Consider the following 16,710-nt stretch of genomic DNA (forward strand, 5'->3'; position numbering starts at 1 on the left):
TGGAATCTCAGAGAAGCGGGGCTAGAGTGGAGGAGGGGTTCGAAGCCCTTCGAGGGCTGATCATAGATGGACCGAGGAGAAAAGCTCACACCACGATCTGAGCGCGCGGATCAACCGGGCAGAAGCACGGATTGAAGGAGCAGCCGTCCGATCCGGCAAAGCAAATCCAATAGTCAAAAGGAGGATCGATGACAGCTGATGGCGTGTAACCTTCCGAAAGCAGGAAAGTAGATAGACAATGAGATTGTCGATTTTGATACTAATGGGTTCATCACCCGCCAGGAAAACCTTGTTGGGACGATTTGACAGGCGGACAGTCCGATATGGTTCCATCGAACTACTGAATACTAAATCGATCAAGTCAATCTATTTTTTCCTTTGGCGAACCGACTCGTCAAATCGATCAGCTCAGCCCAGCTGGGACCAGAAAAAGCAAAGAAAAGACAAACATGTGGCGGTGCGGGATCCGCGCCACACTCGTGTACTTACGTACATGATAATACGAAAAGGAAAAAAAAGTACTTGTAGATAGACTGGACACCGAACAAAAAGACTCAACTTTGAGAACCGCTATTAGACTTCCCAAGAAGATCCTCCTCTTACCACTTCCAGTAATCGAAGCCCTCGAACTAGGGAATCATGCATGACGGGACTCTTGCCCACCGCCACTCACTGTGGACAACCCATAGGCAGGTAAGTTCGACCGATGGATACACTTCAGGTCCACAGGAGGCTATTTGTTTGGGTCGGTGGATCCCGGATCAGTGATCCTTTCCCACCACGCAGACCGTCCTTCTCCGATTTCATTTTTACTCAGTCATTACATATTTTCATTTTTACTTTCTTAAATCTGAAACTCAGTTTCACAATCTGAAATACTGAAAGTAAATATTAAATTAATCACTCACTCACTCACTCATCCCTAATCACGAAGACAAAACCAGACTAAAACAATTAATAATCAAAAGAAATCAAATTAATAATCAAATAAAAAAAATAATGAGAAAAGGAAAAGGTAAAAGCAAGAAAACTAAAAATCCCCTCACGGGAAAAACCAAGAACCCAACCTAACCAAGCCGAGCGAACGGATACCTAGTCTAGATGCAAAAGAAAGTTCGCCCAGCAACCCAAACACAAGGTTCATGGCAGCGCTTGGACCCGACGTCATCTGTTTAGTCTAAGAACTTGCCCTTACTCCATAGTTTCTCGAGTAGTCGTAAGTGGTAGTTAGTATGGCATGCCACGGACACAAGCGGGAATTGTTTTTAGAAAGAGATCTGAATCATATGATTTCTTAGGGTTGGTGCTTGTTTTTGAGGGGAATTAATTGTAGACTGTACACCGTAGTATTGCGAGTATGGGTGTTTTTCCTCGTCTTGGTTTTTTTTATTGTATGGATGATCTCAATGATCTATTGTATCTACGGATTCGGTTAGTCTTGATTGATATATTCTTAGGCATGAGTAGTCAGCATAAAGGTACACCTTACCCGAGTGAGTGAAGTCGTGTGAGTGACCAGCCACTCCCAACAAAGAACTGCTTATCATTGAATATAAATATATGTATATATTCATACTCATTTATATATGTATATATATATAATGGTCTATATTATATTCCAGGATCGGTGATATAGACAGTATGATCGTAGTATTCTTCATCTACCCAGACAGACATACAGACAGACTCTCATCTCTACCTCTTCCTTACCAAAAGACAGGATCCCTCAACAAGGAACACCCCGGTTCCCCAACAATCCCCTACTGCACACCCGGTAGACTCTTCTCGACATCGGCTGCATGTATGTATGTAGGTCTGTTCTTATGTAAGTACATACGACGCACATCCAGCATGTACATACTTTTTCTATTGAAGACTAAAAAATAATTAATTAATTAATTAATTAATTAATTTTAAAATGAATAATGTGAAATGCATAAATACCTGAACCATGTACAAACAAGTCTAGGCTCGATCCGGGTAGACCGGGGAAATCCCGCCAGTCAAAGTCAACTTTAGTTCTTGTTGATCAAGTTTGGTTAAGCCTTTAGGTTGTTCTTTGAGTTTCGCTTTCCACTTACCTTATCTTGAAGGTTGGAGTTTTTTAAGTTCTTTTGTTCAGTTTTTTTTTCCCGCTCTCTCATTGTTTTCTTCAAAGACAAAGAAATAAATGGTGAAAATAAAATAAATAAGGTAAGATATAAAGAAGACGTTGAAAACTTAGTTGTGAAGAAAGGGTGCTTTGTTTCATGGCTTACTTGCTGGTGCATCGCTGCCGACATGGTTAACCTGGTTGGCCTCGAGATAATTCAAGAAGGGAAAAAAATAAAAAAAAAAAAAAAAGGGTAAAAAAAAAAATAGGAATAACTAGCGGTCGACAGGCATCTGAGAGACCCCAAAAAGAGCATTCAACCCAACAAGAAATTACTGTGTCTCGCTTGTTTGGGTATGCGGTTCCTTGCCATGAAGGGAATTGATCGTACGGAACTACTTGACGCTAATGAACATGATGGAGAACTAAAGCCGCAAGCGGTGTCTGTGTAACTGTGATGATAATGGAAAATGTATTTAACAACAAAAATAATGGGCATGTTCATAAGCTGCATCAAAATCACCCAATCCACCATGAACGCCCCCTCAAACCCCGCAAGCCTGCCGAACGCCACAAGAATGAATGGAGAAAAAACACAAAAAAAAAAAAAAAAACGCAATCATTCGGCCTGCCGCTTTTGGCTAAACAGTGATACGCCCTTGATGCAAGAGACCAACTGTCTGGAGGCCACTAGTTCCTTTGAACCGCGCTAAGAGCGACGATACTATCTCGCGGTACGTGTTCATCTGCGTCAATTTGAACCGTTGGATCTTCCCGCTCGCCGTGCGTGGAATCTCCTCCACGAAGATCACACCCCCGTCGAGTGCCTTGTAGCTAGCCAATTGTCGTCGACAGTACATGTACACTTCCTCGCTCGTCAACTGCATCCCGGCCGGCTGTCTCGTGCGGACCACGAAAGCTCGTGGCACTTCGGTGCTACCGTCTTTCGAAGTAACGCCCGTCACCGCTGCATCTTGGATGCCAGGATGCTTGAGGAGTACAGCCTCCAATTCCGCAGGAGCCACTTGCCACCTGCGAATTTCTCAGCCTCTGCCACTAGTGTCTGTGGGGGAAGATGCCCAAAAACAGGAAAACAAGATCATAAAGAAAGTAAAATAACATACCCTCGAACTTTGATTAACTCCTTCGTTCGGCCGACAATGTAATACAGCCCGTTGTTCACATACGCCACATCACCGGTACGGAACCACCCCTGCGCGTCCTTGGCGTCGTCTCGTCCTTTGTAGCCAGTAAGCAGGCCGTTACCTCGCACAAACAGCTCCCCTGGCTTATTATCGTCAAGAACAAGGTTGCCGTCTTGTCCAACCAGCCGTATCTCGTATCCAGGAACGAGCCGCCCGATACTTCCGCTATTGCCAGGCTGCCCGTAACGGTTTTGGAAAACGACCCCCACTTCGGTCATGCCCCAAAGCTGAGATGCATTGGCATCGACATGGAGCAGTTCTTGGAACTGCTGCATGGAGGCCCCGTCAATCGGAGCCCCCGCTACGCCAACGTACCGCAGTGACTGGAGATAGTCTGCGACCGGGAATGCACAGCGATTGAAGGCATGAATCATCGCAGGTACCATATACGCCTCTGTGATCTGATACTGATATACAGCCGCGACATACTGGGCAATATCAAAGCGAGGCAGGATATACAGTGGCTGTCCATATCGAATAGGAAAGATGTGGGTCCAGAGGGCACCAAAAAGGTGGAACATAGGCAGTGACATCAGCCGGGACGCCTCATATGGTACATCGTAGTAAATGCTAAGATGATGTGATACTATAGCGTGGTGAGACAGTATGGCGGCCTTGGGCAATCCTCCCGTGCCACTGGTGGAAAACATCGCTGCCGGCGTGGACTTTGCGATAGCTTCATCCTGGAAAAAGAGCCAACCGGTCTCGCCGTAGCCGAGGAGATGTGCGAAGTTCAGGTAGTAGTTGTCTCCACCGTGTGGCAGATACGGGGAAATGGCTGCAGCGTAGGCCAGAGGACCCGACAGCAACAATTGGGCTACATGGCTGGTAGCAGCCTCATCCACCAAGCACACTTGACTAGGAAGCATGCCTCGATCGGCCGAGACACTGAGGACTGTGGGCAGGGCATCGCGCGTCGTAATGATCAACTTGGGATTACCCAGTTCAAGGATGTGGTCTAATTCTTGGGGCTGACTGCGGGCATTCGAGCCCATGAACACACCGCCAGCACCGATAATACTGTAAAAAAGGGCGGGGTATAGGATCTACGGCATGAAGTGAGTCAGTATTCGTTGAGGGGCAGTGGATAAAATTAAAATAGAGGGGAAAGAAAAAAAAAAAGGTAAAAAAGGAAATACAGAAAAAAAAAAATAAAAAAATAAAAAGAAGAAAAAATAAAAAAAAAAGGAAAAAGAGGTTCCAGGGAATCGGATGTAGTGGGGATAAAGACTCGGTGTAGAAGATGTTGTTTACGAAATGTCGGATGACTTACACTATTTCCCATGTGGACCAAAACGCAATCACCTTTTTGCACCTGATGAGCTTTTAGCCCAGCAATAAGAGTTCGCACCAATAATCGGAATTGGAGAGCATTGAGGGAGCATGAAGGATGTTCAGCATCAATGAATAACGGCCGGTGTTCATTGTATGGGCGAGGGCCACCGAAAGCAAAGGTCAATAAGTCGGTGTAAGAGCGGTTGTCCCCAAACTGGGGCGGCGCCAATGAAGACTCCCAGAGACCCATGGTTTAGTAATCGAGGAGAGAAGGGGGGAGTTTAGAGTAATAGTAATAAGGGCTCGTCGGAGAGTGAGGATCGACGAAAGTAGGAAGTCCAAAAGACAGAGGGCATCCTGGGTAATAAATATGTGGATGGTCATATCGCGCTTGAACAGATGTTTTTGTCATGCTGGAGACTTCACCAAATGAAAAAAGGGAAACAAAGGAGGGAAAAAAAAATCCCCCAAATCCTTCTGGTGCATGGACGAGGAATTCCAATTTCCGGGGATGGGGCTGAGAGTGACCGTGATTTGGAATTTCATTTAGGGCGTGGCGCAAAACCCGACACATCGTCACTTTACTAACCTAAAGGTTCCGCTGAGATCGAGGCGCTGATCTTCTTTCCGCTCCACTGGCACTATGCGCCTCTTCTGTCGAATGAACGTTCGTAACGCCATGATTTAGATCTCGGCCGGTGGGTCCTCTTCATCGCAGACTTGAAAAAAGCAATGAACAGGCGAACAGCATCCGCCATGCAGACGAACTAGGTTCTATGATCACCTATCTCCATAACTTAATCACCATATTGGGCGGCTTCAGCCCGACGCGATCTTGCAAGTCCCTCGTTGTCCTCCCCCATTGGTCTATCATCCTGTCATCGCCTAAGTCTTCACGGCACGTCCCATGCAGCTGAGCCACAGTGCGAACACCCCCGTCTAGCCAAGTACATTTTCGTCTTAAGTCGATGCAGCCAGAGCCTGCTTTGGAACCGAGGAATGCCCCTCATGCTCAGATGCCAATGCGCGATCCGTGTTGCATGCCCCCACCCGCTGAAGACCCATGCCAGGCTGACGTCCATGACCCGAAATCGGGAAATCCATGCATGAATGGTATTCTCAATGGATCCTCTGCCGTAGATTGGCGGTAAACTACTGCTGAACCCCGCCCATCCAGCAAGACAGGGAAGTGGATCGTGCTGTCTCGTACCCTGGTAATTCCTGGTACGACACCGTTACATTATCTTGGACTACACTAGTTCGAGACCGACGGGTCTCACCGTAGGATCTAACGCATTGTTCAATCGAAAAGGAAGGAATCCGTGCGTCTTGCATGTGCTTGGGTCAACCACTGGACCTGTCAAGCGATCCTCCTCTAGATCCCGCCTTCCCACTTTCTTGGATCCCGATTGTCCGACTCGTACTATCAAGCTAGTGCCTCGTGCTTCTGCCTTAGGTCAGTGGAGTATCTGAACTCATGTGGCAAGTGCATTTGTTCATGCCTAGTATGCCGATCAATTGAAGGAACCCTGATCCGATGGAGTCAAACCAGTTCCCTGGACGGGTTGCATCGGGGATTCCACTTATCTAGACCCGTCGGCTGAACCAATACTAGACTATTCGTCTACTGCATCCCTAGGTCCGGAACCATAGTCGATGGGGACGGACGGGCTGTGCGAGATGCCCTTGGGATATCTTCATTGGCCCTTGGATAGTTCAAAGCTTGAGGGGTTAGCTGAAAGTAAAGAGTCATGATGTCGTCTATGGTTGCTCATTGGTAGTAGACCATTTAGATTATCGAGTCATAGTGGGACAATGATCACAACCATCGCGTCATTCATACCCACCGCACACATGAAGCGAGGTGAAAGCGAAGTGTGAATGTAAAGGTAATCAAGTGGGGGTGGGAAAAAAGTCATAGTTGTAGGAAGAAAGTGAAGGAAGAGACTATCAAGCGATGGTCCCTTTGTCTAATGTACGATCACGCTTTAGGAAAGAGAGAGAAGATGCCTGAGGGGAAGCGACATCATGTGCCAACTCAAAAGGCTGCATGTGCCCTGCATCATTGATTGATTGAGCTTCACAAGAATCGGATTCATACCGAAGTGAATGCATTGTTGTTCCTGTTTTTGTTGGTACCTTACTTAGTACTACTACTTCCTTGTTCTTTTTCACCCTATCAGGCACCCTCCATTATCACCTCACATCCCTGTCTCATTCATTCATTCATTCATTCATCCATCCATCCATTCACCTCTTTTCTCTACTAGAGCTTCACAACCATGTCGCTCTCCGAAAAGAGCGTCATCTCAGTCCCTCCGCCAGCCAAATGTGCGTCAGGTTCAACGAGCCCTAGGAGTACACTGGTGGACGTCGAGACGGCCATGCCGAACTGTATCTCAGAAAAGGCGGATCGTACTCTGACACAAAGCCCTGATAGCTTTGACCTGGAAGCCCAGGCCCCCAAGAAGAAGCCGTTCTCCTCGTCTCGCTTTACCCTCCTCAACATCTACCGCCGTCTATTCACATTGGTCTTTTGTGCCAATGTTGCTGTCTTTATCTATATTATGACAGCAGATCGCAAATTACTGGCATTGGTGAACGCAACAGCTGCCAACTTACTTGCCTGTGGACTGGCACGCCAACCTCTGGTGGTAAACGCCATCTTCCTCATTGTCTGTTCAATCCCCCGATCCGCTCCTTTGAGACTCCGCCGTATTGCAGCAAAAGTCTACCATTATGGTGGAGTCCATAGCGGATGCGGAGTTGCCTCATTTATTTGGTATGCGGGCTTCGTGGGCTTGATGTCAAAGGAGTACTGGTCTCCATCGACTGGAAGGTCCACGATCTCTGTAGCACCCGTTGTCGTGGCCTACATTATCCTAGTATTGCTTCTTGCAATTATCGTCGTTGCCTACCCTGGGTTTCGATTTAAGAAACATGACTACTTCGAGTTGACACATCGTTTCTCTGGGTGGTTGGTGGTGGCACTGTTCGTGGTACTTCTCATGCTCTTCGTCAATGATTTTAGCCGGGCTGCCCATCAATCATTTGGTCGCTTTCTTATCGAACTTCCAGCCTTTTGGTTCTTGATGGTGACCGTCGCTGCCATCGTCCACCCGTGGCTACTGTTGCGGAAGGTCTCAGTCAGGCCTGAATACCTCTCAAACCATGCAGTGAGACTTCACTTCAACCACACCACCACCACATTTGGCAAGGGCATTCAACTGGCAAGACATCCACTGCATGACTGGCATGGCTTTGCAACCTTCCCAGACCCCGAGGGCAAGACATTCTCAAGCCTCGTTTCCAAAGCCGGGGACTGGACCACAGCCTGTATCAACGATCAACCCACCCACCTCTGGAAGCGAGGCGTCCTCATCTATGGGTTCGCGTACGCAATGAGAGTATTCAAGAGAGTGGTAGTTGTCACGACCGGGTCCGGCATCGGGCCGTGCCTTTCATTCTTGGGCGATGACAACCGACCCGATCTCCGTGTCGTATGGCAGACTCGCACTCCCCTAAAGACCTATGGGCAAGGAATACTCGACTTGGTCTCCAAAATGGATACCAACCCATACATCATCAACACCAGGGAGTCTGGTCGTATCGATATGGTGCCAATCATTCGACAGCTCTACAAGGAATTCGATGCGGAAGCTGTATGCGTGATCAGCAATCCTTTCGTGACGAAGAAAGTGGTATATGAGCTCGAGTCAAGAGGCATCCCCGCTTTCGGCCCCATCTTCGATTCATAATTCATTTTCAGCGATGTTATTTTATTGTTGTGTTTATTCGTCTGGTGTTTGTAAAAGCTTGAGTTTTGACATAGTCTGGAACTGTGTTGTATGTACATAGCATTTTTCTGCCTCACATATGTTAGATTCCCCCGGGAACAAGATTATCTACTGAGTACTTCTACATCTGATCATGAATGTAAAGCACGGTTCGTAGGTTCTTGGATTTTATCGACTTCAGACATACAAATGCCTTTAAGGTTCTACCCTGCCTACGATTTAGACAAATCACCATAACAACTCCTCTAACAGAACAAAAGTACCATCCAATTCAGCACACTTAACACATAGACCATACAAAACACAACCACTCATCGAACAGCACATGAACTTGAATTTTCTAATGAAAAAAAAAAAAAAAAAAAAAAAAAAAAAAAAAAAAAAAAAAAAATTAAAAAACACCTGATCATTCACCAACAAATACACCAAGCCATCCAACCAACGAAGTATACAACCCAACCCCCCAAAAAGCCTGGACCAACTCCCTCCCCCGAAGCCCGAGTCCCCCAAAACCGATCTATCATATTCCCTAGTCAAATTTAACTATGTAGTAAAAACAAGGATAAGGACCTGAAACCAAACAAAGGAGGTTTATCGAGGTTTGACAAAAAAAAAAAGCCTTCAACGCCGCAAACGGCCCGTCGTCTTTACATAGAAACAATGACATGACGAAAGCGGCTACCACCCTCGGCTTACGTGGAACATGTAGCATCTGATTACGTGTATACCGGTTGTGCGGCCATGGGTGGTAGATATGTGTATGTTTGATTTTTTGTGGTATCATCCAAGGATTGGGGGGGTTTCAGGTACCGATTTTTGGGGAGTGGTGGGCCATGGCTACTTGGGGAGGGATTCGTGGGTGGGTTGATCTGTTGATGTGAGTTTGACTGAGCTATCTATCGGTGGTGGATTTGAGGACATGTCATAAGTGTCATCGAGCTTAATTTAACCTTGTTGAATGTACTACTAGTAGTCTAGAAGATAAGGAATGCTAGTAAGGTTGAGACATTTCAAGTTTGGATTATTGTATTGGTTCATTGCATTATTAGTTATGTGTATCATCTTGAAAATAAAAGGAAAAACCATCAGGTATCCATCTGTATAATATAGAAACAATTAATAAGATCAAAACCCTCAGCAGATGACGGGTATCATGAAAAAGAATCTCTTCGCCCAGCCAGTAAAGAAACAAACAAAAAAAGATACAAAAAGAAAACTTTTTTTTCAGCCGTGGTATTTCCCCAAGTGTGTTCTCTAAGAAAAAACAAAACAACAATGTTGATTAAGCGTCCGTTGTTCATGGTGATGTTGAAAAGAGTTTAGTATTGGTTTCTCTGAGTTCAGGTTGAGGTCATTCGGTCGTGAGGAATCGTAACGTCGTGAGTCAAAGAAAGAAAGGAGCGAAAGAGCTGGTCTAAAATTGTTTGCTCATGTCCATGTTGTAGAAGTTACTCGGAGGCCCGAGAGACTTGCGAATCGGCGGACGGGGCTCGATTGCGGTTTTGTTGTGTCATGGGCTCGGCAGTGAGATCGTCTGTGGTGAATCGAGATCGTCCGCGTGTTGAGAGAATTGAGCGAGCCGAAGAGTGAGTAGAGTCGCTGTCCAGTCGAAGGGAGTCCATGCGTTCCAAATCTTCGTACTCTGGAAGCGGGAGCGGGGAACCGTGGTAGTCTTCCATGACACTGCTGGCATCAGGGTTTGTGTAGCCGGGGGGACTAGCAGGAACATCCTCATACATCGGAGGCATTTCCTCGTCCCAGCTGATACCGAGACCGCTACGTTCAGTGACATGCAAGTGGAACTGCATGCGGAGCACACGTGCTGCGCCCGTAGGCGTGATGAGCCTGGTGTTGCGGTTAGGACAGAATTCCTCAGCGACGATCAACTCGATAACGAGGTTGTGCTTGGCTTCCAATCCACCGGAGGCCTCAAGATCGCACACAGGGTTGCAGGTGGGGTTGATGCTTGCCTCGAACTGCATGCTAATCTCGCCTCCGGCAGTATCGAAGTCGGTCTTCCAGCCCTCCTTCTCTTCGTTATGTCCGATGATTCGAGTTTCCTGGTGAAGGACGCCCTTGCCTTCACCACCAATCTTGTGCGCATGTTTACCACAGGCTGTGGAAACGATCTTCTGGTGCTCTTCGATACGCCACATCATCTTGCGCAGGCGCCAACGGGTTTGGGTCTCTTCGCCCTTGTCCACGACTCCGCTCAGGGTCATCTGGACGGGGAACGTACCGATGGGATGAACGACCGAGGGAAGCACAATGCGGCCCGTGAGGTTAGTTGGAGGGAAGATACGGATTGAGGATTTATCGTTTCCGGGTAGGATAGCGCGCCTGATGTGTAAAGGCATCTGGAAATCGTATTCTTCACCGGTGGTGTTTTGTGCATGGGCAGAGAGGTAGTACTCAATCTTTCCCAGGGATCCATTGCAAGAGGCGGGTAAATGACCAGGAAAGAGGTAGCTGAAAGGGAATTCGTGGTCGCCAGGCTTCAAGTGAAGCGGTTCTGTCAAAAAATTCCAGTGGTTTAACTCCTCGGTTCTAGAGGCGCAGTTCGGACATTCTCTCGAGACTGGTTTCTTCGTAGTCATTCTAGTCATCAATCTCATGTCAAACTTATCGAGAGTAATGGAGTCAACCGCTTCCGAGACAGTGATCTTCAAACGACCAGAGAATAGCGCACCAGTCGAGTTAGCCGGGCTGCCGTAGCAGACGAGCGGTGGTGATTCAACGACAACGTCCAACTTGGCAGTAGCACTAACGCCATGATCGCCTGGACGCTCTTTAGAACCGGATGAACGCCCATGACTGCGGCGCTTCTCCTTGCTGTGATCCCTGTGAGGGTGAATTAGATGATCGACCGCGAAAGACAAACGGCGCTCTGGAGAGCGTGCTCGTTCAAGCACATTTGCGGAAGGCTTCTTATGGGCCACCGTGTGAGTGTGGATCTCATTAACGGAGGTAGATGAGGAAGAGGTGGAATGCGACGAGAAGGATGTGTGGTGGTGCACGTGGGGGCGAACAAGGCTAGAAAGGAGGCGGCCGGGCATGTTGATTGATGTCCGCTTCTAGGGACTCGGTGCCAACCAAATAGATGCAAATGAAAGAGGAAGATGGAAGGGTGGCTTCTCTAGGAAGAGAGCAGTATGGTTTTGGAGAGGCAGATGACTGTTATGGAATCGGAAACAGTGATTGCGTGTATTCGACTAACACTTCAGGATACAGTGCGGTGTTGTATAAGTTGAGATGTGAGGCAGACAACCCAGAACATAATCCTTTGACAGTTTTATGAAGCCAGAATGACGGTGATATGGAACAATGCTAGACTCGGGTACGGTGAATCGATGATGAGGTTCTTGGACTATAGTATGAAATCGGTCCCTGGTTCCGAGTGAAGGATGGATAGGAACAAAGTGTTGATGTTCTTCAGGTACAGTTCCAGATGAGAGGAATCAGGAAGTAGAAAGTGGGCGAACCGCTGGCTTTGAATGAACTCGGACAAGCTTTTCTTGTTAGTACCAGACTTCTTCCATATATACTCTTGTTCCCTTTTTCACCAAAAATTGAAATTTTCTTTTTTCTTTTTTCTTTTTTTTTTTTTTAGCTGATTCTAGGAGGTTCCCACACCATGTTACAAGGTACCAATTATTTCCGGTCTAGCCACCCTAAAGCTCCGTCACTTCGATGGGTTCCAAGTGGGGCGCGGCAGAAAAAGCGTCATTGTGGATCTTACCATACGGTGACCGTAATTTCTATACGGCGAAAAGAGTACCCTCGGTGCAAAAATAGCAGAGGGTGGAAGGGCCTTCGTTTACTCATCGCGCAGAAAATTCCCCAGGAGGGTAATAAAAGTCGAATTTAACCAGTATCGCGGTTGTCCACAAGGTAGGGCCTTATTGGCAGCTTGCGTGTTGAAATTACATCAGTCTTAACCATATACCGTATTCTAGAATAAGGTAGATTTTAGAATGTCCACGGATTATACTTGAGTCCCCAGATTCTAGAAACTATGATCACGCAATCTCATGAAGAATAGTTACGCAAGATCGGGGAGCAATGATCTGACAAGTTCGGTTACACTACTACTCTCATTTTCCCTCTAAGAAAGTGAACCGGAGCAAGACCCCGACAACAACAAAGACTGTGAGCATGTGAGGCCGACCGAGTGTGTTTTGTTCCGCGGGGTCTAGTCTACTCCGCTAGGGTAGTATGTCGCAAGCACTTGCAGCTTTTACATCTCCACGCTCACATCATTTGACAACATACCGTAAAGGAATGACAAAGACTACACTAATGTACAAAGGATATAAAGATGTTCAACACATGACGCTGCAGGATGCATCCCTCAAAGCCCGTGCGCAGTGACTCACCTGAAGATTGGGGATCTATAGTTGTCAATCCCCCGGGACCGTCAAACCCTACCGGACTTGGATGTGATTCCCAGAAAGTATGCGCAATCGGCATCCCTACCCCATGAATGTAGTACACGAAGCGCTAAGGACCGGTGGGGTTCGGCCGATAGAGACTTTTGACCATTCTTGAAGGCGCACCGAAGTCACATTGTCAATTTGTAGACAATGCTGTCATGTCTTGTAGTCCCCAAGTCTTCCAACCAAGGGTCGAAGTGCTGACTCATGTTCTAGACAGACTACAAGTTCATCAATACAAAAGCTCATTGGCTTGTTCCATACTTAGAAGATTGTAGTAAGACACAGTGCCACGACGACATCCAAATATATCAGATTCTGGATCCATTGTCCAGCAACAGCAATGGAACAGGACTGAGACAAGATAATTTGGGGTCCATGAACAAATCATCAGCCACCACACATACAACCAAACAAACATACGATTGAGTCAGCAGGCGGTCCGGTTACCCGTTGCGCCTGATTTCCCAGGGCGGCGTTATTTTGGCCCTTTCTGGCAGGTCAGCTGCCGTCATTGAACCATCACGTGGCGTCATGAAAAGACCTGAAGGTCCGGCGTCTTAGGCGGTCTGGCGTAAGTCCTGCTCATACAACCGGTGACCGGCACCGGTACACGGGTATACAATACCATACGGCAAGCAGTTACGGCGCTAGTTGGAGATCCTCTGGAACTGTGATGCCGCTTTTCCGTTTTTTGCAAGATGAGGGGCACAGTACCGCCTGGAAGCTGACGCTAAAAACCATCGAACCAGAAGCACACCGTTCGGAAAAGGGACCGGTCAGAAAAAAAATTTTTCATACAACATCTTATTGAATTTTTTTATTTTATTCTGTTTAAATTAGGTAGGCTGATGCGGTTGCAACATGGTCGGGCCCCACTACTAGCGGGAGAAAAAGAAGAAAAGAATCTTTAAGACTCACCTTGAAAGTTCACACCCCTTTGCTTTCCACGGGTAAGAATATCGGTTTCCGGAGAATATTCTCAGGTCCCAGGAGGACCTTGGACTTTTCGCCCCGAGATTGAAGATTTTGTTTGATAGTGGTCAGAGCGCGGGTCTCCTTGTGATTGCCATATCTGGGCAAGCCTTAGCATGTTGTGCCCTACAGGATCGGCGGTAGAAGGCACACTTTCGGAAGATTCCAGGTCGCTCGGCTGCCCCTCGTTGGTCCAAATTTCTTTTTCACTTCCCCCCGCACTGCAGGAAACTGAGCATTTGCGGGGCATTGCATCATCGCCTGCGGGTGGTTTTCGCAATATTTCTTGGCTGGTGAATCATAAGATGAGGAGATAATTGGGGAATGGATTGGGATCAATTCGTAGTTAGATAGCGGTCTGTAAGGAGAAGAAAGACGATATTTACGAGGATCAGTTGATGTGCAACACTCACAACGCTCGACATAGTTCTAGACGCAACCTTGCTGTCAGGGAGTGTGCCCTGTGCGTTGATGGTCAACAGGGGAAAAGCACGTTTTCTGACGAATGGCCACCGCCTGCGCCATATTCATTACCTAACAGTTTCACCACCGCCTCTGCCCATTGGAAGTCCTCGTCCGTGACTAAGGCACCTTATGCGCTTGGATGATGATCAATCTGAAGTTCTAAGACGACATCATGTCTTGTTTCGCTATGTCTGTTGGTCGGTCCCCCGATGTGAGAGTTTCGGCACGAGTATGCTGACGGATGGCCGACTCGATCATGCCACGAGAGATCGGATGCCCTTACGGCAACTATCCCACGCTCTCCGACAGACCCAGTTCTCCCCGTACGGAGTATTTCGATGTAAATGTGAATAATCTGGAGACGTACTGTTCATATCATGGTTTGTTTCAGCAACCCTATTGGTTTCTGCAAGGACCTCTCACCTCGCGGTACTGACATCGTCTATCGTTCTGGATAATGAATATACTAAGAATTAATTGTCGGTATAGGCAATTGGCCCCTCCATCCATGAGCATTGATTCGAGCGGCGCGTAATTGTTGGTTTCAGGCAGCCTTGGCATACATCCACTTCCAACTTGATTTGATTCTTGGTTCACATTTGGGGATCTAATCTCATATTGTCAGAATCTTACGCCAATCCCGTCCCAATACCTTGCGTACTCCATAGTACGAGATCGAAAAGAAAAAAGAAAAAAAATCCCCTTCAGTCTGGACTCTGAAGACGCACCAGATTGAGGGATTAATTTGCTCGACTTGAACACGTATTCACACTTGCGGTATTTACTGTGTACAAACACCATGCGAAGAACACCTGCTATATCAGATGCGGATGCACCTCCAGGGGCCATTGCATGTAGATCGCCGCTCGTCGTTTAGGGTGACTAATTCGCAAATAAACGACACAAAATTTCCGAGGGCGACACATGGTTGACCCATCGGCGCTTTCCGCTGGAAAGCGAAACCTTGTTCTGTACGCCGTACTCCGTTTCCACGGACTATTCCCGGCTTTCTTCGACGGTTAGCGTAGGGCGCTCCGTTTCCATATCCCTGTGTCACTAGCGCCTCAGAGTTTTCTCTCCCCCTGATCAGATCGGGTTGGCATAGTGGTGGGACGCCCCACGCTGATTGGTTGAACAATCTACTCTGTACGCCTCTCGAAGAACATTTCGGCTCGTGCCGATTGTTCGTTCGATTACCACCTCCCTCGCCTGGTTAGATACTATGTAGTCCGACTCTTGCGGGCTTAGTTGGTGGAGTGTATAGGTGAGAGAAGTGAACTTGGTATTAAAGTAACAGTTACGAAGTACGCACCGCCCTTCTCAGGGCTTTTCAGGGTTTACTAGTTGCGCCATCAGTCAGTTAATTGGAATTTTTACCTAATATGACTAACAGGCGGTATGGCAACATCCTCCGTAGATACCTTAGGCTAAAAGGGTCTAGTAATCTGATTCAATCTATCGGAGTCTCCTACCTTGGCAGTTGGAATGCGCCATGCTTGTTAGTCACCTGTTAATTCAGGTGTCGATGATCAGATTATCTTGGTCGTTGTCTCTACCGGATTGCTATCCCGACATGTATACCACTAGCCGGATATTACTTCCGACGTCGCACGATCATTCTGGGATATCATTTCCTGTTACACTTCATCTATCCTGTTCTAGATGCACTACTATACATCTCGGCGTGACTCACATACGGGATCCCCCTCCGACATTAAAGATTGATCGGGCCTTGAATTGAGTTCGTGTGTTGTAGATTCCAAGTCACAAAATACTCCTCTTTCCTGTGTATGTACTACTGCCGCGTCATTACTGATGACGTTCTCTGCTGCGAACAATACAGATTCATTGATTTAGCGTACATATATGCGACTAGCCATATACAATGCAGCTTTGAGTGACCCTCACGGACATAGATGCTAGCATAGCTTCGACGTATCAGGCTTTTGACAACTATAGATCATACAAGCCAGGGTCTATATGCTCGGTCGAGTCAATCAAATGCTCGCTGAGGCTCTTCAATTGGCATGGCGGCGGTTGCACATCGTCTAGGTATATCTGATCTAATGGTGGTTGGCTACAAGCGCCGAAGCTTAATGCACGTGTACACCACCTTTGGCCACATGGCGGTAATCGCCGCATTGTGATCCACCGGTGGATTCACACTGACCAAGTCTGAACCTAAAGCATGTGTTGATGTTGTAGAACTAGACTTGTCGATTGGTTTATGCACCTAGCACGCCAGATGGTTTCGCTTGCAATTGCTCTTGACCATGGTTTTTTGACAGCATTTGCACGCACATCTATATATATCTAAGCCGTAGGAGTCACGAGTATACTTATCACGTTACTTAGGCAAGTACTAGATCCGCTTTCTGTGCAAATATGGATCTTTGAGATATACCAAAAATATATTAACTTTAGGGATAGTCAGTCAATATAAATGACTACTTGACATATCCAGACGC

General features: G+C 47.1%; 3 protein-coding genes across 3 annotated transcripts; 1 reads left to right on the top strand and 2 right to left on the bottom strand.

Annotated features, from left to right (window-relative positions):
- Positions 1–695: 695 nt before the first annotated feature.
- F9C07_1703367 (uncharacterized protein) lies at positions 696–5,838 on the bottom strand. The gene is made up of 6 exons (XM_041293327.2): positions 4,571–5,838; positions 3,217–4,343; positions 1,945–3,124; positions 1,862–1,876; positions 1,490–1,815; positions 696–1,420 (listed from the first exon to the last, which is right to left on the bottom strand). Exons 1-3 carry the CDS (start codon positions 4,820–4,822, stop codon positions 2,734–2,736), a joined length of 1,770 nt encoding a protein of 589 aa, XP_041148212.1. The 5' UTR covers positions 4,823–5,838; the 3' UTR covers positions 696–1,420; positions 1,490–1,815; positions 1,862–1,876; positions 1,945–2,733.
- An 897-nt stretch (positions 5,839–6,735) lies between these two features.
- Positions 6,736–8,694, top strand: F9C07_2285358 (uncharacterized protein). The gene has a single exon (XM_041286566.2). The coding sequence runs from the start codon at positions 6,855–6,857 to the stop codon at positions 8,328–8,330; it is 1,476 nt and encodes a 491-aa protein (XP_041148213.1). The 5' UTR covers positions 6,736–6,854; the 3' UTR covers positions 8,331–8,694.
- Positions 8,695–9,817: 1,123 nt separating this feature from the next.
- Positions 9,818–11,425, bottom strand: F9C07_9044 (uncharacterized protein; the record flags this gene model as incomplete). Its single annotated transcript, XM_041286568.1, has 1 exon — positions 9,818–11,425. The coding sequence occupies one exon, from the start codon at positions 11,423–11,425 to the stop codon at positions 9,818–9,820; it is 1,608 nt and encodes a 535-aa protein (XP_041148214.1).
- Positions 11,426–16,710: the final 5,285 nt, after the last annotated feature.

The sequence above is a fragment of the Aspergillus flavus genome, chromosome 5 (genome assembly GCF_009017415.1).
Source record: "Aspergillus flavus chromosome 5, complete sequence".
Classification (NCBI taxonomy): Eukaryota; Fungi; Ascomycota; class Eurotiomycetes; order Eurotiales; family Aspergillaceae; genus Aspergillus; species Aspergillus flavus.